The sequence below is a fragment of the Narcine bancroftii genome, chromosome 6 (genome assembly GCF_036971445.1).
Source record: "Narcine bancroftii isolate sNarBan1 chromosome 6, sNarBan1.hap1, whole genome shotgun sequence".
NCBI lineage: Eukaryota > Metazoa > Chordata > Chondrichthyes > Torpediniformes > Narcinidae > Narcine > Narcine bancroftii.
This window is the reverse complement of record NC_091474.1, coordinates 173,221,399-173,243,816: the sequence shown is the minus strand read 5'-3', so window position 1 is coordinate 173,243,816 and position 22,418 is coordinate 173,221,399. Positions and strand designations below refer to the sequence as shown.

At 39.7% G+C, this 22,418-nt stretch overlaps 1 protein-coding gene across 2 annotated transcripts in view; it reads left to right on the top strand.

The window, feature by feature from the left end:
* The window catches only part of pbk (PDZ binding kinase), a 45,249-nt gene extending 22,849 nt beyond the window's left edge, over positions 1–22,400 (top strand). Inside the window, exons 6-8 of one of the 2 annotated variants that reach the window (XM_069888279.1) lie at positions 2,757–2,886; positions 15,088–15,249; positions 22,032–22,400. In XM_069888279.1, coding sequence (XP_069744380.1) covers positions 2,757–2,886; positions 15,088–15,249; positions 22,032–22,231 — 492 coding nt within the window. In that variant the 3' untranslated portion in view covers positions 22,232–22,400. The remainder of the gene's footprint in view (positions 1–2,756; positions 2,887–15,087; positions 15,250–22,031) is intronic. The other variant, XM_069888280.1, reaches the window with a different exon arrangement.
* The last annotated feature ends 18 nt before the right edge of the window (positions 22,401–22,418 follow it).

The window sequence follows — 22,418 nt, the reverse complement described above, 5'->3', positions numbered from 1 at the left end:
TAGCCAGAGGGTGGTAAATCTGTGGAATTTGTTGCCACAGGCAGTTGTCAAGGCCAGATCATTGGGTGTATTTAAGGCAGAGATTGATAGGTTCTTGATTAGCCAGGGCATCAAAGCTTGTGGGGAGAAGGTCAGGTGGTGGGGCTGAGTGGAAAATGGTTCAGCTCATGGGCAGACTTAAGGAGCTGAATAGCCTATTTTTCCCACAATGTCTTATGGTCTTGTATATTGATTTGAACAATTTGATATGCTCCATATGGTAAATGTAATTTTTTATTTTCTGTCATACCTTGGCTCATTAAAATTGCTAAGCTACACTGTATTTCTTACCTGCTTTTCTTGAAAAATGCAACAACATTGCTTTTTCAAACATTTTGCTTTTCATTTACTGAATTTAAATAAAGGGAATTATGATGGTATGAGACGGGAGTTGAGTAAGATTGATTGGGTGGTGTTTACGGGGGAGTTGACTGTGGATAGACAATGGAAAGCATTCACAGATCTAATGGAGAAATTGCAAAAATCGTTTATACCGGTTTGGCATAAAAATAAACCAAAAAAGGTGACTCAACCGTGGATAACAAGGGAAATTAGAGACAGCATTAGGTCCAAAGAGAGAGCATATCAATTGGCCAAAAAAAGTACCACAGCCGAAGACTGGGAGCAGTTCAAGATGCACCAAAGGAGGACAAAGGGATTAATCAAGAGAGCAAAAATAAATTACGAAAGTAAGCTTGCAGCAAATATAAAAACCGACTGCAAAAGCTTTTATAAATATGTCAAGAGGAAAAGATTGGTGAAATCCAGAGTAGGTCCTTTGCAGTCGGAATCAAGGGGAATATAATATGGGGAATAAGGAAATGGCAGACCAATTAAATTCTTACTTTAGTTCTGTTTTTACAAGAGAGGATACAAATAACCTCCCAAGGATGTTGGGAAACATAGAGACTAATGCAAGGGAGGAACTGAAAGAAATCAGTATCTCTAAGGACATGGTCTTGGGGAAATTGATGGGATTGAAGGCAGATAAATCCCAAGGGCCTGATAATCTACATCCTAGGGTACTTAAGGAAGTGGCCATTCAGATAGCAGATGCTTTAAGAATTATTTTCCAGAACTCGATAGACTCAGGATCAGTACCCATGGATTGGAGGGTAGCTAATGTTACCCCACTATTTAAAAAGGGGGGTAGAGAAAAACCGGGGAATTATAGGCCAGTGAGCCTTACATCAGTAGTGGGCAAAATGATGGAATCCATTATTAAGGATGTAATAGCAGAGCATATGACTAGCAGAGAAGGGATCGGACGGAGTCAACATGGATTTAAAAAAGGTAAATCGTGCTTGACAAATCTATTGGAATTCTTTGAGATGGTGATAGGTAAAATAGATGGGGGAGAGCCAGTGGATGTGGTGTACCTGGACTTCCAAAAGGCCTTCGATAAGGTCCCACATAAACGACTGGCTTACAAAATCAAGGCTCATGGGATTGGGGGCAAAGTATTGATGTGGATTGAGAACTGGCTGGCAGGTAGAAGACAGAGTTGGGATAAATGGCTCGTTTTCTGAGTGGCAGGCGGTGACCAGTGGGGTGCCACATGGATCTGTACTGGGACCCCAGCTGTTAACAATTTACATTAATGATCTGGATGAGGGGATTGGATGTAATATCTCCAAATTTGCAGATGACACTAAGCTAGGAGGGGTTGTGTGCACGGAAGAGGGGGTCAGGAAGCTCCAGTGTGATTTGGATAAATTGAGGGACTGGGCAGATACATGGCAAATGCACTACAATGTGGATAAATGTGAGGTTATCCACTTTGGTAATACAAACCGGAGGGCAGATTACTATTTGAATGGCAATAGATTAAGAGATGGGGAAGTGCAGAGAGACCTAGGGGTACTTGTACACCAGTCTCTGAAGGCAAGCATACAGGTACAGCAGGCGGTTAAAAAGGCAAATGGTATATTGGCCTTTTTGAGTATAGGAACAAGGATACCTTACTGCAGCTGTACAGGGCCTTGGTGAGACCACACCTGGAGTATTGTGTGCAGTTTTGGTCACCTTATCTAAGGAAGGATGTTCTTGCAATGGAGGGAGTGCAGAGGCGATTCACCAGGCTGATACCTGGAATGGCAGGAATGACTTATGAGGAAAGATTGCGCAAATTGGGATTGTACTCGCTGGAGTTTAGAAGATTGAGAGGGGATCTCATAGAGACATATAAAATTCTGGCAGGACTGGACAGAATGGATGCAGATGGGATGTTTCCAATGATGGGAAAATCCAGAACCCGGGGCCATGGTTTGAGGATAATAGGCAAACCATTTAGGACCGAGATGAGGAGGAATTTCTTTACCCAGAGGGTGGTGAATCTGTGGAATTCATTGCCACAAAGGGCAGTAGAGGCAGGTTCATTAAATATATTTAAGAGGGAATTAGATATATTTCTTCAGTATAAGGGTATTAAAGGTTACGGAGAAAAGGCGGGGACGGGGTACTGAACTTTAAGATCAGCCATGATCTCGTTGAATGGCGGAGCAGGCTCGAAGGGTCGAATGACCTACGCCTGCTCCTATCTTCTATGTTTCTATGTGAGATCCAACTGGATTAATGAAATGTTCTGTCTTGTCCAGTTTTTAAATTCATATAAGAAAAGTTTGTAGAAAGTCTGGATTTATGGACCAATAAATAAATTCCATTTTGTGGAGTGGTAACTCTCAGGAAATTAAATACTTGATTTTTGACACTTTCAGTACCTGCACAATGAGAAGAGATTGTTACATGGAGATATTAAATCATGCAATATAGTCATTAAAGAAGACTTTGAGACCATTAAGATCTGTGACGTAGGTGTTTCTCTCGAACTGGATGAGCACATGCAAGGTAAGTGACAAATTATACATTTGTAGATTTGGTTCATTCAGAGTATGGATTCTTAGTAGGATGTGAATTTTTCAGTTTCTTTTTATGGTTCCACAGATGGACATGTTATCAGATTGCAAAATTTTGATATTAACATAATTTAAAGTTTATTTATCATCGATTGCACAAGAATGACCTGACGAAAGTGTTCTCCGATCCTTAGTGAAAAACATGCAAACCCACAACCAGATATAACACACATATAGACAAGCAATACATATGCAGGACAAATGTACATAGTGTTTAGTGTGAGCTGTTCATTTTGTTGTTCAGCATTCTTATTGCCCATGGGAAGAAGCTGTTTCTCAGTATGGTGGTGCGGGTTCAAATACTCCTGCATCACTTTCCCGACGGGAATAGCTGAAAGGTGCTATGTGCAGGGTGGTAGGGGTCCTCAACAATTTTGTGCCCTCTTCAGACAATTTCTCGGTAGATCACATCAATGGGAGGGAGACCCTAGTGATTTTTCTCTCCCATTCTTGTAGTCCTTTGATCCACTTCTCTACAGCAACTGTATCACACTGTGATGCATCTGACCAGATTGCTCTGATAGAGCTCCTGTAGAAGGCTGACATGATGGTGGCCGGTAGCCTTGCCAACTTCAGTCTTCTCAGGAAGTGCAGTTAGACAAATGGATTCCAAGGAACTTGATGCTCTCTACTCTCTCCCCTACGGAGTTATTTATGCGTAGTGGGGGATGGTCATTCCTGGTCCTCCTAAAGCCAAATATCATCTCCTTAATCTTATCCACGTTGAGACTTGGGTTGTTATTCTCGCACTATATCTCATGATTTTTCACCTCTTCTCTGTCGTATGACTCCTCATTGTTACTCATGAGGCCAACTACTGTTGTGCTATCTGCAAACTTTATGACTTTATTAGAGCTAAATCTGGCAATGCAGTCATGGGTTAGCAGTGTGATCAGGAGCAGGCTGAGCACACAACCATGAGGTGCGCCAGTGCTCAATATGGCGATGCTCATCGTTCTGCTACCTCTTCTTCTTCTTTGGCTTGGCTTCGCGGACGAAGATTTATGGAGGGGGTAAAAAGTCCACGTCAGCTGCAGGCTCGTTTGTGGCTGACAAGTCCGATGCGGGACAGGCAGACACGATTGCAGCGGTTGCAAGGGAAAATTGGTTGGTTGGGGTTGGGTGTTGGGTTTTTCCTCCTTTGCCTTTTGTCAGTGAGGTGGGTTCTGCGGTCTTCTTCAAAGGAGGTTGCTGCCCGCCAAACTGTGAGGCGCCAAGATGCACGGTTTGAGGCGTTATCAGCCCACTGGCGGTGGTCAATGTGGCAGGCACCAAGAGATTTCTTTAGGCAGTCCTTGTACCTTTTCTTTGGTGCACCTCTGTCACGGTGGCCAGTGGAGGGCTCGCCATATAACACGATCTTGGGAAGGCGATGGTCCTCCATTCTGGAGACGTGACCCATCCAGCGCAGCTACCTACCTGAATGGTATATGGTCTTTCTGTTAGGAAGTCCAGAATTCAGTTACAGAGAGGGGTGTTAAGTTGCAGCGAGGACAGCTTCTTCGCCAGCCTCTTGTGGAATTATATTAAATGCCAAACTGATTGATGAACAGCAGCGTTATTCTCCTGGTGGGTCAGGACAGAGCAGAGGGACAAGGCTATAATCATCAGTTCTTCTATAGGTGAATTGAAATGGGTCCAGTGTCTCTGGGAGGTGCAATCCATCACCAGACACACAAAGCATTTCATAATGGTGGAGGTCAGTGCCACGGGCTGGTAGTCATTGAGGCCTGTTATTGTTTCCCTCTTTGGTGGCTGTCTTGAAATCCTCGGGGATGATGGGCTGCTGCAGTGAGGTATAGAAGATGTCCATAAATACCTGTCAATTGATCTGCGCAGTCGTTCAGTACCTGACCAGGTGTGTCCACTGATCCTGCTGCTTTGTGTGGGTTCTCCTTGGATAGGGATATTCTCCCCTCAGATGCAGCTATGCAGGGAGATATGGAGCTTTCTTTGGCATCAGCCTGTTCTTCTCATCGAACTATCATGGATGTTTAGTCTGTCCAGAAGGAAGGCCTCGCAAGTTAGTTTTATGATCTGTTATGGTATTCATCCCTTGCCACATATGTCTTGTGTCATCAGTGTCACACAGTTGTTTATGGATATGAATTTCAGTCAAAACATGCAACTTGTGATTATAACTTTATTAGTTTTAAAATAGTTATGGAAGAAGATAGACTTGGCCCAAACGTTAGTCCTTAATTGGGGCAAGGCAAACTGATAGCATGAGGCAAGATCTTGTTAATTGATTGGGAGAGGCCTTATGCAGGTAAAGGAATATCTGGCAAGTGGGAGGCTTAAAAAAAAGAGATTGCAAAGGCAGGTTCTTGTTAGAGGGAAGGCTGGCAGGATTAGGGAACTCTGAATGAACAAAGGTATTGAGGATCTGGTCAAGAAAAAGTATAACAGTGTCAATCATTTGTAAATATGGGCTCCATATTTCACAAAAAGTATGATATTTATCTCAAATTATAAGTAATTTTCTCAAGTGGAATACATCTCTGAACTTATGAATGTCATCTATCCATTCCCAAATCAATATCCGACTTTTAAGTTTTAGCTATTGCCAAAGCAATTTGAACAAATTTAACGATACATATTCAATTTTGATTTAGGTTTAATTCCTTTAACATCCCCCAATAAAAATAACATTGGATCTTGTGGGAATCCTACTCCAGTTATTCATTCTAATAAATTACCCAAATCAAGCCAAAAAGGCTTAAAAAGTGAGTCCTAAAAGTGAGTACAGGCAGTTAGGTAGGGAGTTAAAAAGAAGGACCGCAAAGGGGGTAATCTCTGGATTACTCCCTGTGCCACGTGACAGTGTGAATAGAAATAGAATGAGGTGGAGGATTAACACGTGGCTGAAGGGGTGGAGTAAGGGGCAGGGTTTTAAGTTTCTAGATAACTGGGACCTTTTTTGGGGGAGATGTGACCTGTACAGTAAGGAAGGGTTACACTTAAATCCCAGGGGGACCAGAATCCTGGCAGAGGTATTTGCTAGGGCTACTCAGGATCCTTTAAACTAGAATGGTTGGGGGGAGGGAACAAAATAGTACAGAGCAGTAAGGAGAAGGTTAGAATGCAAACAATGAAAGTTTGTAGTAAGTATTTGAATATGGATGGGCAGGTGATAGAGAAGGGAAATGCTCTGGAAGAAGATGAAGGGCAATTGGCAGGAAAAGTAAATAATGTTGTTCTTAAAGATGAGGGAAAACAGGGATTAAAAAATGGGAAATCCCTGAAATTCATATATTTTAATGCCAGGAGTATTGTAAAAAAGGTGGATGAGCTGAAGGTGTGGATTGATACTTGGAAGTATGATGTGGTAGCGATTAGTGAGACATGGTTGCAGGAGGGATGTGATTGGCAACTGAATATCCCTGGGTTTCGTTGTTTTAGGTGTGATAGAGTCGGAGGGGCAAGAGGAGGTGGGGTTGCATTGCTTGTCAGGGAAAATATTACAGCGGTGCCTAGGAAGGATAGATTAGAGGGCACATCCACGGAGGCTATTTGGGTGGAACTGAGGAGTAGGAAAGGAGAGGTTACACTTGTAGGGGTGTATTATAGACCACCCGGAGGGGACCGAGACCTAGAGGAGCAAATCTGTAGGGAGATAGTAGATATTTGTGATAAGCACAGGGTTGTAATTATGGGAGATTTTAATTTTCCACATATAGATTGGGAAACACATTCTGTGAAAGGAATGGATGGGTTAGAGTTTGTGAAATGTGTGCAAGATAGTTTTTTACAACAATATGTAGAGGTGCCGACCAGAGAAGGAGCAGTGTTAGATCTACTGTTGGCAAATGGGATGGGTCAAGTGACGGAGGTTAGTGTTGGCGAGCACTTCGGGTCCAGTGATCATAATGCCATCAGCTTCAATGTCATTATGGAAAGAGAGAAATCAGGGCCAAGGATTGAGGTTCTTGATTGGGGAAAAGCTAGATTTGAGGAGATGCGAAAGGACTTGCAGGGTGTGCATTGGGACAATTTGTTTTATGGGCAGGATGTAGTAGAGAGATGGAAGTCTTTTAAAGATCAGATTTTGAGAGTGCAAAAGCTTTATGTTCCTGTTAGGTTAAAAGGAGGGGCAAAAGGTTTGAGAGAGCCGTGGTTTTCAAGGAATATTGGAAACTTGGTTCGAAGAAAAAGGGAGGCGTACATTAGATATAAGAAGCATGGAGTTAAGGAGATGTTTGAAAGATACATTGAATGTAAGAGGAATCTTAAGAGAGGAATTAGGAAAGCTAAAAGAAGGTACGAGAAAACTATGGCAAGCAGGGTGAAAACTAATCCAAAAGAGTTCTACAAATATGTTAATGGTAAGAGGAAAGCTAGAGACAAAATTGGTCCCTTAGAAAATCAGAGTGGAAAACTGTGTGTGGAACCTAGAGAAATGGGGGAGATATTGAACAGTTTCTTTTCTTTGGTATTCACTAAGGAGAAGGATATTGGGAGATGTGGGATAAAAATAGCAAATTGGGTAAATATGGGGAATATAGAGATTACAAAAGGTGTAGTTTTAAGGCTTTTGAAGAATATAAAGGTGGATAAGTCTCCGGGACCAGACGGGATCTTCCCCAGGACATTGAGAGAAGTGAAGGAGGAAATAGCAGAGGCTCTGGTGGTAATTTTTCAAATGTCATTAGATATTGGGATAGTGCCGGAGGTTTGGCGCATTGCGCATGTGGTTCCGTTATTTAAAAAGGATTCAAGGAGGAAGCCTGGCAACTATTGGCCTGTAAGTTTGACGTCTGTGGTAGGTAAATTAATGGAGAAAATTCTTAGAGATAGTACTTATAAACATCTGGATAGACAGGGTCTGATTAGGAGCACTCAACATGGATTTGTGGGAGGAAGGTCATGTTTGACCAATCTGATTGAATTTTTTTAAGAGGTGACTAGGAATGTGGATGAGGGTAGCGCAGTGGATGTTGTCTATATGGACTTCAGTAAGGCCTTCGATAAGGTACCACATGGAAGGTTAGTTAGGAAGGTGCAGTCTTTAGGTATAAATTTTGAGATAGTCAAATGGATTGAACATTGGCTGAAAGGGAGAGGCCAGAGAGTGGTAGTGGATAATTGTCTGTCAGGTTGGAGGCCGGTGACCAGTGGTGTGCCTCAAGGATCTGTATTGGGCCCATTGTTGTTCGTTATATACATTAATGATCTAGATGATGGGGTGGTGAATTGGATTAGTAAATATGCAGACGATACTAAGATAGGTGGAATAGTGGATAATGAAGAAGGTTTTCAAGGATTGCAGAGGGATTTGGGCTGCTTAGAAAAGTGGGCTGAAAAATGGCAGATGGAATTTAATGCTGATAAGTGTGAGGTGCTTCATTTTGGTAAGAAGAATCAGAATAGGACATATGTGGTAAATGGGAGAGCATTGAGGAATACAGAAGAGCAGAAAGATTTAGGAGTGACGGTACATCGTTCCCTGAAGGTAGAAACTCACGTGAATAGGGTGGTGAAGAAGGCTTTTAGTATGCTGGCCTTTATCAATCATTGCATGGAATATAGGAGTTGGGAGGTGATGTTGAGATTGTATAAGACGTTGGTGCGGCCTAATTTGGAGTTCTGTGTGCAGTTCTGGTCGCCTAATTATAGGAAGGATATAAACAGAGTGGAGAGAGTGCAGAGAAGGTTTACCAGAATGTTGCCTGGGTTTAAGCATCTGAAGTATGGGGAGAGATTGGACAGATTGGGTCTTTATTCTTTGGAGCGTAGAAGGTTGAGAGGGGATTTGATAGAAATATTTAAGATTATGAAAGGGATAGACAGAATGGATGTGGATAGACTATTTCCGTTAAGAGGAGGAAAGTTTAAAACAAGAGGACATGAGTTAAGAATTAAGGGGCAGAGGTTTAGAGGTAACATGAGGGGGAACTTCTTTACTCAGAGAGTGGTAGCTGTGTGGAATGATCTTCCGGGAGAAATAGTGGCGGCGGAGTCAATTGTATTATTTAAGAAAAGGTTGGACAGGTATATGGATGAGAAGAAGATGGAGGGTTATGGGCATTGTGCAGGGAGGTGGGATTAGAAAGGGGTGTTTGGTTCGGTGCAGACTAGAAGGGCCTAATGGCCTGTTTCCGTGCTGTAATTGTTATGTTATGTTATATGTTAAGGTTTAATTGTCAAGTCAAATGCCAAAAAGTACGAACTTCTTGTTCACATCTAAAACATAAATCTGAATAAATATAATTCATATTATGTAACTTTTGTGGTGTTAAATGTAAGTGATGAATAAAATTATGCTGAACTAACGGATATCTTCTCACATTTATTGTGCTTTACATACTCTACATATCTAAATCCGTCTCCTTTCATTTATTTGCATATTTAAATCTACATCCCATTTACGTCTTGATTTATGAACTCCTTTTCAAGCCTTTTGTAATAATTTGTACATCTCTGAAATAAATTTCTTTACATCCCTATTATTTAAAATTAATTCTACTTCTGTCTCTGTTGGTAATACTGAATCTTAGCCAATAATTTCACAAAAAAATCTTTGATAATAAAATTTTGTATTTTCCAATATCATAAATTTTCCATTCTTTCTACTGAAAGTAATACATTTCTCAGCTTCAAAACAATCTTTAATTTTCTTAATACCATCATTTTGCAAAATTTTTAAAAATTAGTTTTCCATAGAAAATGGAATAAGCCTATTTTGAAGTAAATGTATTCTTCTAGATATTAAATCTCTTCCTCCAATCTCTTATCAATTTTATTTCAAAGTTCAATAAAATATTTCATCATGGATGTTTATTTGCTATTAACCACCTTGCATTCCATTATAAATAAAATGCTGTGGATCAGTTTCTCCTATTTTATCGAGTTCTGTGTTTCCCATGTTGGAACATTACATTAATAAATCTCAACTGTGTTGCTTTATAATAATTAATAAAATTGGAGATTTATGAACTTCCTAAGTCATATTTCCACGTCAATTTCTCCGAAGAAACCCTGGCCATTTTTCCTTTCCTTAAAAAAATTTCTAACACAAACATTTAATTCCTTTAAAAAAAATTGCAGAAATTGGATGGAATAAATATTGTATATGGGAAAAAAAACATGCATCTTAATACAATTTACTCTACCCCATCAAAGTAATAGGCACATATTCCATTTTTCCAAATCTGATTGCATGTGAATATCTAAATATTTTATTCCAAGATCTGGCCATCTTGATTCAATCACTTCCTTACATTTCTGATAATCTCCATTAACTAAAGACATAATTTCACTCTTCTCCCAATTTATTTTATATCCCAATATATCTCCATATTATCTGCAGATTTCTGACCCTTAATCAATTCAGTATGCTCCATATGTATTAATTTCAGTAAATATTTTGCCAATCTATTTGCCAATGTTTTAGCTAATATTTTTAATCAATATTTATTAATGAAGTTGGTCTATAAGATGTTGGTTTCATTGGATCTCTATCTTTTTTCAGAATTACTGTAATAATTCCATTAAAAAGAATTATTAACAACGAATGATAATGTTAGCATGATTAGTAAGTTTGCAGGTGACACTAAAATTTGTGGTATAGAGGGAATTGAAATAGATTGTTTAAGATTACAAAAGCATTGAGATGATTTGGTAAAGTGGGCCGAGGAATGGCAGATGGAATTTAATTCTGACAACACAACATTTGGTCTGTGTGCTTGCCTGAGAAGCCAATGGTGAGATGCTACCATCCACAAGATTATAAAACACCTCCAAGTCAGAATCCTGTGCTTTGGTAAGTTAAACCAATGCAGGACTTGCATGGTGTATGGTAGAACTCCAGGGTATGGGTTCATAGTTCCATGAAGGTGATGATCCAGGTAGATATGATGAAGTGTTTGGCAAAGAAATGTAACCACTATTTCCAAAATGTATCGACTTGGAATGTCAAAACATCTGGGCATTGATTACAGGAGTAAGGGACATTAAGTTACCATTGTGCAAGACATTGATAAGACTGCAGTAGGAGTATTGTGGGCAGTTCTGGTCACCTAGTATAGGAAAGACATTATTAAGATAAAATGATTCAGAAATTATTCATAAGAATGTTGCTGGGACTGGCTTTAATTATAAGGAGAAGCTGGATAGGCTGAAATTTTTCTTCTTTTAGCATAATTGGCTTATTTCTTTCTTTGGCTTGGCTTCACGGACGAAGATTTATGGAGGGGTATGTCCACGTCTGCTGCAGGCTCGTTGGTGACTGACAAGTCCGATGCGGGACAAGCAGGCACGGTTGCAGCAGTTGCAAGGGAAAATTGGTTGGTTGGGGTTGGGTGTTGGGTTTTTTCTCCTTTGTCTTTTGTCAGTGAGGTGGGCTCTGCGGTCTTCTTCAAAGGAGATTGCTGCCCGCCGAACTGTGAGGCACCAAGATTCACAGTTGGAGGCGATATCAGCCCACTGGCGGTGGTCAATGTGGCAGGCACCAAGAGATTTCTTTAAACAGTCCTTGTACCTCTTCTTTGGTGCACCTCTGTCTCGGTGGCCAGTGGAGAGCTCACCATATAACACGATCTTGGGAAGGTGATGGTCCTCTATTCTGGAGATGAGACCCACCCAGCGCAGTTGGGTCTTCAGCAGCATGGATTCGATGCTTGCGGACTCTGCCAGCTCAAGTACTTCGATGTTGGTGATGAAGTCACTCCAATGAATGTTGAGGATGGAGCGGAGAGCACTGATGGAAGCTTTCTAGGAGCTGTAAGTGATGCCGATAGAGGACCCATGATTCGGAGCCGAACAGGAGCGTGGGTATGACAACGGCTCTGTACACACTGATCTTTGAGTGTTTCTTCAGGTGGTTGTTTTTCCAGACTCTTTTGTGTAGTCTTCCAAAGGCGCTATTTGCCTTGGCGAGTCTGTTGGCTATCTCGTTGTCAATCCTTGCATCAGATGAAATGGTGCAGCCAAGGTAGGTAAACTGGTTGACCGTTTTGAATTCTGTGTGCCCGATGGAGATGTGTGGGGGGGGTGGGGGGGGGCTGATGGAGGACCTCAGTTTTCTTCAGGCTTACTTCCAGGCCAAACATTTTGGCAGTTTCCGCAAAACAGGACGTCATGCGCTGGAGAGCTGGCTCTGAATGGGCAACTAAAGCGGCATCGTCTGCAAAGAGTAGTTCACGGACAAGTTGCTCTTGTGTCTTGGTGTGAGCTTGCAGGTGCCTCAGATTGAAGAGACTGCCATCATGATTGGCGTGGGGTAGGGGAAATCTAAAACTAGAGGGCTTAGATTTAAGGTGAAAGGGAAAGGATTTAAAAGGGACCTGAGGCGCATCATCTTCACTCAGATGGTGGTGGAAAGATGGAACGTGTTGCTAGAGGAGGTGGTAGAATTGGGGGCAATTGTACATTCAAAAGCCATTTAGACAATTGCAGCTTCAGCTTCCCTACTCTATTAAAACAGTGACAGATAATGAAATCTGTTCAAGATTGTGTGAATGCCCAAGTCCGAGGGATCCTGCATCTGTGTTCCTTTAAGTCAGGATATGTAGGTTTCAGATCATAGAATACCTTCACTTTTGACAGACACTGATGGATGACCTCAGGCCATGAATATATTTTGAGTTTTTTTGACCTTCTCTAATCATTGTTACTAGAGAGGTGGCATTTCATACTTGCACAGTTCTTTTTATAATGGTGTTCTTCCTGTTATCAAATGTAAACAGAATGCTTGAAGCAGCTGGATCACTGTGACACTCTTAAGATTTTATTATTATTTTATTTTAACATTTTATTTCCCACCCTACTTACAATACCTCCGAAATCCTTTTTTTAAAAAAAATCTTTGGCAATTACTTGCTGTAAAAATAGCTGGTGTGTCAGAGATTTTGCTGTGGATTCATTTTACAAAACAACCTGCCAGATGTGGTATTCTCTCCTCATGCTTTCTTTTCATTTACTGGTAGTTAAAAAGATTTTTTTTAATTAGTGACATCTGTACAATTTCACGATATAAGACTGAATATTTGATGTATGGTTTAAATTATTGCCAGCACATATTTTTGTTCGTCAAAAATAAGATTAAAAAATATTTTTTCAGTGTTTGAAGACATTTTACTATAGATGAAAAACCAATTTATGCCTTGTGCAGTAATTTTTCCAGTAGCAAACAAATTCTTCAATGTGATCATTTGTAAATTTAATAATAATATTGTATTACACTTTTATTTTGTCCTCAGTACATTTAAATGTATGAAACCACTTCAGTTCAATTAAGCTATAGTTATTTGAATGCATCATTCTTGCAGGACAAGTACATTGACAGTAAGTTTAAAAAATATAAATTTACTTTGCAACTGTCAATATCTCCCTGGTGCACAGTAATGAAGACCAATGTATGACCTATATGGCAAATTAAGATTGCAATTTTGTAGAAAATGTGAGGGTTTCGTGACTAGTGTTGATTGCTTTGGATCCTGACATATTTATATGGAGTACAACTGAAAAACACATTATATCTGTTAAATGCTGCAAAAAGATTAATGTCATTTGTAAATATTTATCATTGCCAGGATTTTAATTCTTTTAAAAGAAATGATTCTTGTATTACCACTGATTTCAAAATGTATTGACTTGGTAGAAAGGAATGTTCAGACATCTGCTATTGCTCTAATTCTGTAGGGCATTTATTTTATTATCTGGCTTGGAGTCAAATTCATATCCACAAACTTCCCAGTTCATCTAAAAATGGCTGTTTACTAAAATGATACAATTGCATAGTTGGCAAAGGATATACCACAAGAAAATTCAGCTTTTCATTTTTGGGGAAAAAAAAAAGATTGAAAATAAAAATATTAGAATATATTAATTGCAATGTTTGAAACCATCATCCTTGTAAAGTATTGAGCATTTCATCAGTGATTTTTAATATATCCTATTTGATGCTTTCTCGGGATTAATGTATTACTCTACTTCCTGACAATAACTGATATCAGATTTTTGACAGTGGTCATTAACTATCAACTCGCTTTTTTTTTTGGAATTTGGAGGAAACTAATATTCAGGAGAAACCCACATGGTCATGGAGATCATGTAAAAATCTGCAAAAAAGTGCTATGGTCAGTATTGAACTGTAAGTCAGCAGCCTTCTAGCTATTCCCCATGTTGCAATGGTATTCAGCAAAGAAATAGCACGTTTTCAAAAGAAAACAAGTAAATTCCATGATTCTGCTGTAGCCAGCTGTAAAAAAAAAAATTCCTTTGCAATATTTGGTGAAATGTGAATAGGTAATAGAGGTTAAAAACTGGAAAGTGAATACTTAATTGGCTACTTTGGGTCAATGGAAAATAGTGAATAACTTCAGTATGGAAACCACTATTCAAATCAATACAATTCCTTCACCATTCTGGGTCAAAATCCTGGATTTCCCCCTCCTCCGCAAAAGCATAGTGGGTATATCCACACATCAATGACTGCACTGATTCAAGAAGGCAGCTAACCATCTCCTCAAGGGCAAATAGGGATTAAATTCTTGTTCTGCCTGTGAAACCCACATCCTATGAATTTAAACAAAAAGTACACCACAATTTCAGAATAATGATGACTCATCAGAAGTCATCTATCTGTATGTTGATAAATGAATCCTGTTGTATTGCTGCATGTGTGTGGAGAAAAGTTTTGATTTACTTTGAAAGATTTTGCTTGTCTTGTGAAAGGAATTGGCTCCAAGGAACATGAAAATATTTTGGTTACAAGCATTTATAAATGTTCTAATCCCAATGTTAAAGATGTCCACCGATAGCTTTGACAGCCTGTAGGGGTCCATCTGTTAAGAAAACTACTATGTGTACCCAACCCCTGTGAGCTAGGATGTCAGCAGAACCTTGCATCTCAAATAAGCATGGCATGAGTAGAGGAAGATAATGTTTGGGATATTGGAATATCACAGTAATATTCTGTATGGATGCTGGTTGATCTGCATCCTGAAGAACTATTAAATGGCAGAACAAACTCAATGGGCTGAATAGCCTATTTCTGTTTTTGTAATGGTCTGTTTAATTAAAAATTACAGTGAGTTTTTTTTTCCTGTCAAAGAATTTGGTTCTTTAGATTATCACCTTTGGCCCTCTAACTTGGATGCTAACAAATGTTGTACGCTTAATTTTCTTTTAGTGAGTGATCCAACTGTTACCTACATTGGGACTGAGCCCTGGAAACCAAGAGAGGCTCTGGAAGAAAATGGTCTAATAACAGACAAATCTGATATCTTTGCCTATGGCCTAACATTGTGGGAAATGATGACCCTTTCGATGCCTCATATAAATATTTCTGAAGGTAAGCTTTGGATTATGCTTAGCTAGTCTGGACTTTCATTTAATTCCATGGAATAATTTGGCTGCTCCAGGAAATTAATCCTTAATTCAATACAAACTCTTTTCCATTTCTTGGAAATAAATGGAGGAAAAATTGTTGTTTTCTTAAAGCCATCTTCTTCAGTATTATCTTGGCTCAATTTGTATAACCTCTAAGGAATTTGTAGGTTAAAATTTCAGTTAATTCAATACAGCATCGGATTCTACCTTCAACCAACTGATATCAACATTTTAATCATTATGAAGGTACTGCATGTTTCAGTTAATAGAATCAAAGGCATTTATTTCAGTAAGATTGTGAGAGGTAGGACCATACATTCCTTTTGAGCATGTTCCATTATTCATCAAGATTGTGTGATATTCTACCTTCACTATTCCCCAATACCTTGATGTCTAAAGATTTACCATTAATTTTTGAATGAACAAGTGTTCACAACCCTCCAAGGTAGAGAATACCAAAGATTCACTGCACTCTGAATGAGGAAACTTCTCAAACTTATCAGTCTTAAATCACCTAACCCTTTTCTCAAACTTTGACCCTAAGTTCTACTCTTCAGACAGGTGACAAATCCTAGCATCTCTACAGTTCAATTCTTAAGAATTTTGCAAATTTCAATGAGACCTCTTAAATTCCATGGAATGTATAGTCTCAGTGGTTCTCAACCAGTGGGCCATGTTTTCATGTGGGTCTTTAAAAATGTTGAATAAAATGCTTTAAATTAGAAAAAGATGTGTTTCTTACAGAGCTGCCTTTGACTTGAAAATATTGTTCAGTCATTGGAAGCCAGTGGGCCTGAGTCTGAAAAAGGTTGAGTACCACTGGAGATAATCTCTCCATTTTCAAATGCACCATACCTACACCATCTCAGTGCAAATACATGGTCTTTGAGATGAGGCATTAAAATTGTACACAGTACCCAGAGGCAATCCAAAGCCTAATGTTAAGCCTAAAACCTAATTGCAAAAAAATTAATTAAAACTGTAATCAAATCCTTGTAGTAAAGGCTAATGTATTTTATCTTCCTAGTTGCTCATTGTTAAACACATTGCTTCTCTGCTGTGTGTACCGAAGAAAATAACCTCAGTTTTCTCCATATTATATTCTATCTGCAATGGTCTTATCCACATATTCAATTGAGGTCTTTCTAATCATCGATACTCACAATCACATCTATTTTGGTATTGTCTGAAAACTTGGAAAGACCCTCAGTAAAAAGAATGTAAATAGCTAGGCCCAAGCATCCTTTGGTTACCCTGCTGGCCTCAGCTAGCTAACCTAAGGATACAAGTGATTTCCACTTTTTGCTTTGTCCACTAATCAATCACTAATCAATCAATCATCCATCCATGTCAGTACGTTGTCACCAATTCCCTGTACTCTCACTCCAGAAATACCAATGAAAAATGCTGGTTTCTCCTTGCCCTCCAGTAGTTGTGCACTCAGAGATTACTCAAAAGTACTTTCTCTTTAGTCCTATTATTTAAGATTTTCTATTACATTAATTTTAGATGTGCAATTGATCTTATGATATGCGTGTTACATAAATGCTCTTCAGTTGTGAAATATTTTGGCTATTGGGTATCAGTTTGTAACTTGCAATAATTACCCTTTAAAAGTAGATTCAGAATTTTGCAAACAGTTTAAACTACCATATTTGACAGCATAAGATCCACTTTTTTCCCTCAAAACTGTCCCCTGGGTCTCGTATGCAATGTTGAAATTGAGTAAGTCACTGGCTATTTGCCCAGTTTAAGAAGCCTGCTGAGGTGCAGCAGCTGTCCAGGAAATGGGCCTTGAACTTCACAGGCCACCTTCTCAAAGGTGGCCTGTGCTGTCCGGAGCTGCCACTGCCACTCATTTCCCTCGATAAGAAGGCCGACCACAGTAGCCCCCGCTGGCAGCGCAAGAGGAGGAAATACACAAAAAAATTCCCTGGTGAAATGGAGGGAAGGGATGGTCTTGTATGCTGTCAAATATAGTATTTCTCATTTTAATGATGTAATGTATAATGGTGGATAATAGAAGTTCTCCAAAAATGAATGCAATATTCCCTCTGAAATTTAGTCTCGTGTTTTAGATATTTTCTACATCTCTATTCATCACAAAATTATCTGCTTTGTCATCTTGTATTTTTACTTATTTTGTGAATGTTTAACAAATCCATGGTCATTTGGGGAAATATTAATTTGTTTCTACTTAAATGTTTCCAGGCTTGCATAATTTTGATAGTTCAAAAATGTTTCATTGCATCTGGGCCTCTGTAAGGAAATGGTTTGCAATGCCAGCTTTGTGATGTTTATTTCTTCTTCTGAGAAGTAATTGTGGTCAGGAGTAAAAGTTAATGTTAGGATTTGGACATTCACAATGAGGCCCCAAACTTGGCATTTTTCTGAATATTGAAAAGTTTATTTTTTTTAAATGTATTGTTCGGGTAAGGTTTCTCTTTGAATTGTGCACATTGTTCAACAAAGCTTCTATCATCAAGCATGCAAAAATTCGGGTTTCTTTAAATGTAATCCGATGCAATAATGATCATTGACTAGCTTGGCAAATTTTGACACCAAATCAAAATGACTGCTATTCTTCCTTTGAAGGTTCTTGATCATCTCTGATGCACTCTGGAAAGTTGGTCTTGTATTGCTGCTCCCACAGCTCATCAAGTTTAATGATCGCTATCTTATTGATACTTAGAGCTGAATGGTCCTGTACCTCATTTCTTCCTCCTAATGGTCCATTAATCATCCAATTAAGCATAGTTTTGACAGCATAAGGTCTGTCTCTCACACTTCATTTTTACTTCTAGTGGTTCCAGAGCTTTTGGTAAATCTGAACCAATCAACAACTCTATCTCAGAGTTGTTTCTGCGGAAACGAACATTTTTCAAATGAGTCCATGGTTCAATGTCATTTTGATGTAGGAGGTTTCCTTTATGCACAGGCATAGTTTTTTGTTTGAGTGTACATGCCTGGAAGTTCACAAGTCATTACTATCCAGTCCAGCGATCTCCAAGCCCAAAGCAACACTGGCTTTATTGATTTCAACTGACCCATAGTTCTTAATAGAATTTTTGACTTTCTTCCTTGAAGATTAAACTTATTCATTAGCCCCACTGTGCAAAATAATGCAGTGCTACCTGGGTCAAGAAATGCATAAGTACACACTATTGCACTCCTTTTTTTGGGCTTAACTTTCACAGGTTCTATTAAAAGTTTGCAGTTGTTCTCACCATTTGTCTGTACCGAGGCTACAGCATCTGCTTCTTTTCTTGCTGTTTGTTCCTTTTCCTGGAAGATATGTAGCATTTTGGGATGTTTTAGACTGCATATGTTGGAGCTTAATTGCTTTTTGAAGTTCTTGCTGATGTGTCCTTTACAGACACATCCATTTTCCTTCAGAAAAGCGATATTCTCACTGAGTCTTTTCCAACTGTGCACACATTTCCAAAGCATGTATATCCTGAGTGTACATTACTTTGTTCACCCGGATTTCCATTGCCTGACTGGAGCATCAAGTATTCTGTACCTAAGAGATTGTATTTGGCTAATATCTCTAGCCACTGTGATCATTGTTGGGGTTTGAGGATTGGCATCACCATGCCTCAACATGGTTTGTTTGGGTACATGCACATTGTGTAACTGTGGAACTGGCTCTGCCTTAGTATTAAATATTTTATTTTTCTGTTGTCCTTCCTCAAAATGCAACTCCAGATTATTAGATATTACTTTGAACACCAGGTCCCTTTGAGGCTGTTAGTATCTTCATTTTAGCCTTCGCAACAATAAGGTTTGTTTTCAACTGCATTTCCTCTTTTCCTTCTCTGCTCCTCCTCCTGCTCTTCTAGGGAGAATTTTTGAAGCAATTCTTGTTCTGCAACATTAGCCTGAACCTTTAAACATACAGATGCAGTACTTGAAATCTGGGAAGTTCTAGAGCAGTGGTTCTGAACCTTTTTCTTTCCACTTACATACATACCACTAAATAATCCCTAAGCCATCACTGTTCTGAGATTAGAAAGGAAGGTTGAGAATCACTGCTCTTGACCCAATCGTTACTGGTGTAGTGGGCCGAGTAATTCAGTGGGCCGAACCGCCACCCATGCAGCTGGCAGAACAACCACACAGCGCCAAGGGCCTAATTGCCACTCACACCTGGCCAAAAGACTGCGCAGCTCTGTGGGCCAAATTGCAGCACACTAGGGAGTTAGGTACTCACCTACAAGATGACGTGGGGCTCCTGTTGTCTTCACTTTAAGCCACACGCCCTTCAGGTGAGTCACAGGCAGGGGGTGATGTCACTTCCGGTCTTGGGTGTCTAGGCCAGCAGTGATTTAAAAGAGGAGGCAAGTTTGAATAAACAGTCCTTGCTGACTAACCACTGTGTCTGGTGAATTGATTGAGTAGCTCTACTGGAGTAGTTGATATAATTGGTGACTCCCAACTGCAAGATTCAGCCAAAGCTTGAATCCACAGTCAACATGGACGCAACAACAGCTGCTGCTGCTATAGCCGCAGTTAACACAGTAGGCGTTCACCAGCCTCAAGTGTGGTTGAACCAGGCTGAGACTCAGTTCTGCCTTGGTTAAATAACAGTTGAAGACATGAAGTTTTGGCACGTTGTCGGAGCACTGGACGCCGCTACAGCAGCTAAAGTAAGTGAATTTATTGCCCCTCCCTCAAGCAGAGTACAATGACTCACCGGGCCCAACTGGGTAGATGAGTTGCCATGGATTCTGGGAGTGCGCACCGCCCCGATGAAGACATGCCAGGGTCGTCCACAGAAATGGTTTAGGATTCTGTTCCAGGTGACATTAACTTCTCATCTGACTCTTGCCTTTCCGATCTGGACCAGCTTCAGCACCTTCAACACCATGTCACAATAAGAAAACAGATTCCAACCAACTGGCATGGATCCTCCAAACAGCATGCCTCCAGGGATTGTGTTTGTGCATAGACAAGCCCCAGGAACATCATTGCATCGCCGTACGATGACCCTTTCTGCATGATCAAAAGTGATGGGGTTGTGTACACTTCAGACATTGGGAGACATTCTCAACTATTTACCATAGACAGATTCAAACTGGCACATGGACCCTACTACCCCACTGCTTCCAGCCCAGGAGATAAGGGTGTCCGCCTAAGGCATGCACAGCCAGTTCATCTCCTTTGGGTGATGATTCTGTACAGGGGAATGAACAGCCGTCTGTGCAGCTGGCCAAACGACTGCACAACTCTGTGGGCCTAATCGCAGGGCACTAGGGTGTTAGGTACTCACCTACAAAATGGCGTGGTGTTCCAGTTGTCTTCACTTTAAGCCATCTGTCCTTTGGATGAGTCGCAGACACAGGGTGATGTCACCTCCGGTCTTGGGTGTCTGGGCCAGAAGTGATTTAAAAGAGGAGGCAAGTTTGAATAAACAGTCTTTGCTGACTAACCACTGTGTCTGGAGTAGTTGCTATACTGACATATTTTGCTTGAAAGAAATTGTCATTGGTTCATTTCCTTTGGAGTTATGAAACAGTGCACATAAACGAGTCAATTAGGTACAATTAAAAGTGGTTTTCCACCTTAAGCAATCCCTTACTAATCACAGAGCACTTATGGCACAGGGAATACTTAAAGTGGTATGTGAGTAGAAAGAAAAAGGTTTGAGAACCTCTGCTCTTGAGTTTGCTCTGGAAGAACTTCCTTTGCTTCTCCTGCTTCCAGCATTTGATGCACTCTTCTAGTTATACTTCATCCTGTATATCAGATATTACCTGTATATCTGACTGTCTCCATTTTTTTTAATTACCCATCCTCCACATCACTGTCTTGTGACCTTAGATTGTGGAATTTGTATTCCCAGCATGGTTTCTCTCGCCTCTGTCTTGCAAAAACAGCTTTGGCTCCACTTGTATGCAAGTGCCACCATTACAATTCTCCTTCAAGTGGTTTGACCTCGATACGTCCTCCTCAGATGAAACAGTTTCATCAGCAGCTGCCATTTCCCCCCCTTATCCATCCGGACACCTGGATGTTCTCAGACACCAAGCTTGCACAACAATAACGCCAAGACTAAAAACAGTCCTCAACAGACAAGCCGCAATTATTCCAAACTGTGTTCCAAACTTGCAATCAAAACACAGAATGAATTCCTAAGTAAGGCTTACTGCTTTCGATGGCCTTGATACTGCTGTTTCCAGTCTAAAGAGAGTACAGACAATCCAATCCAAATTCAATTTCCACTTTTCTATTGACTTAAATTGTCGCCACTACTTTCCATTATAGTCGCTGGGTAAGAGTCTTATCCATGACTCAAACAAATCTGTATTTCCATAGTTTATTAAATGATATTAAACATTGTTAACATTATTACAAGTTGCTAAACAGTCAATAGAAAATGTCAGAAGTTTTTAAACCATCCATTTCGCAGAAAAAAAAACCTCAAAATGTTAAATCCCAAGCAAGCAGAGAAAACTAGTTATGACTGAAGCAAAGATGTTGCTAGGAGAGAGCATAAAAATGTTAAACAAAACCACAGCTAGGTGGCAAGTATGAAACATTTTAACCCCTACAGATAAAGAGGTTACATATGCTCTATGGAGAGACATTTATCATTTTGGGTTGTTGGCCTTTCCTCAGATGGTAATCGAGTTGGAAAGTTTCCTTACAAATTTGCAATAATTTTTTTAAAATTCTAAGACCTTGTGCTCAAATAAGAATCAATAGTTTTGATCAATTTTCTTTGGTTTTGCTTTGCTGTAGACTCTTATGAAGAAGAAAGTTTTGATGAGGATGCTTATTACGAGGCTTTGGGAACACGACCTGCACTCAACAAAGAGGAACTAGATGATTCCTACAAGGAAGTTATTGAACTCTTCCTGGTCTGCACAAATGAAGACCCTAAAAAGCGCCCCTCTGCTGCACAAATAGTGGAAGAACTGGAGACGATAGTCAACAAATAATTCAGAATTACTTTTCAAACTCATTCTGTATTTTGAATTCTCTAGTTTTGTCTTTTGTAACTCATTCCATTGATCTAATTTTATCTTCCTTTGCATTCTTCCTCTAAGTACTATCGTATCATTTAGTATAATAGATTTTATTGTATAGTTACGATGTTTAACTTGTTTGCTATAATAAATTTGTCTG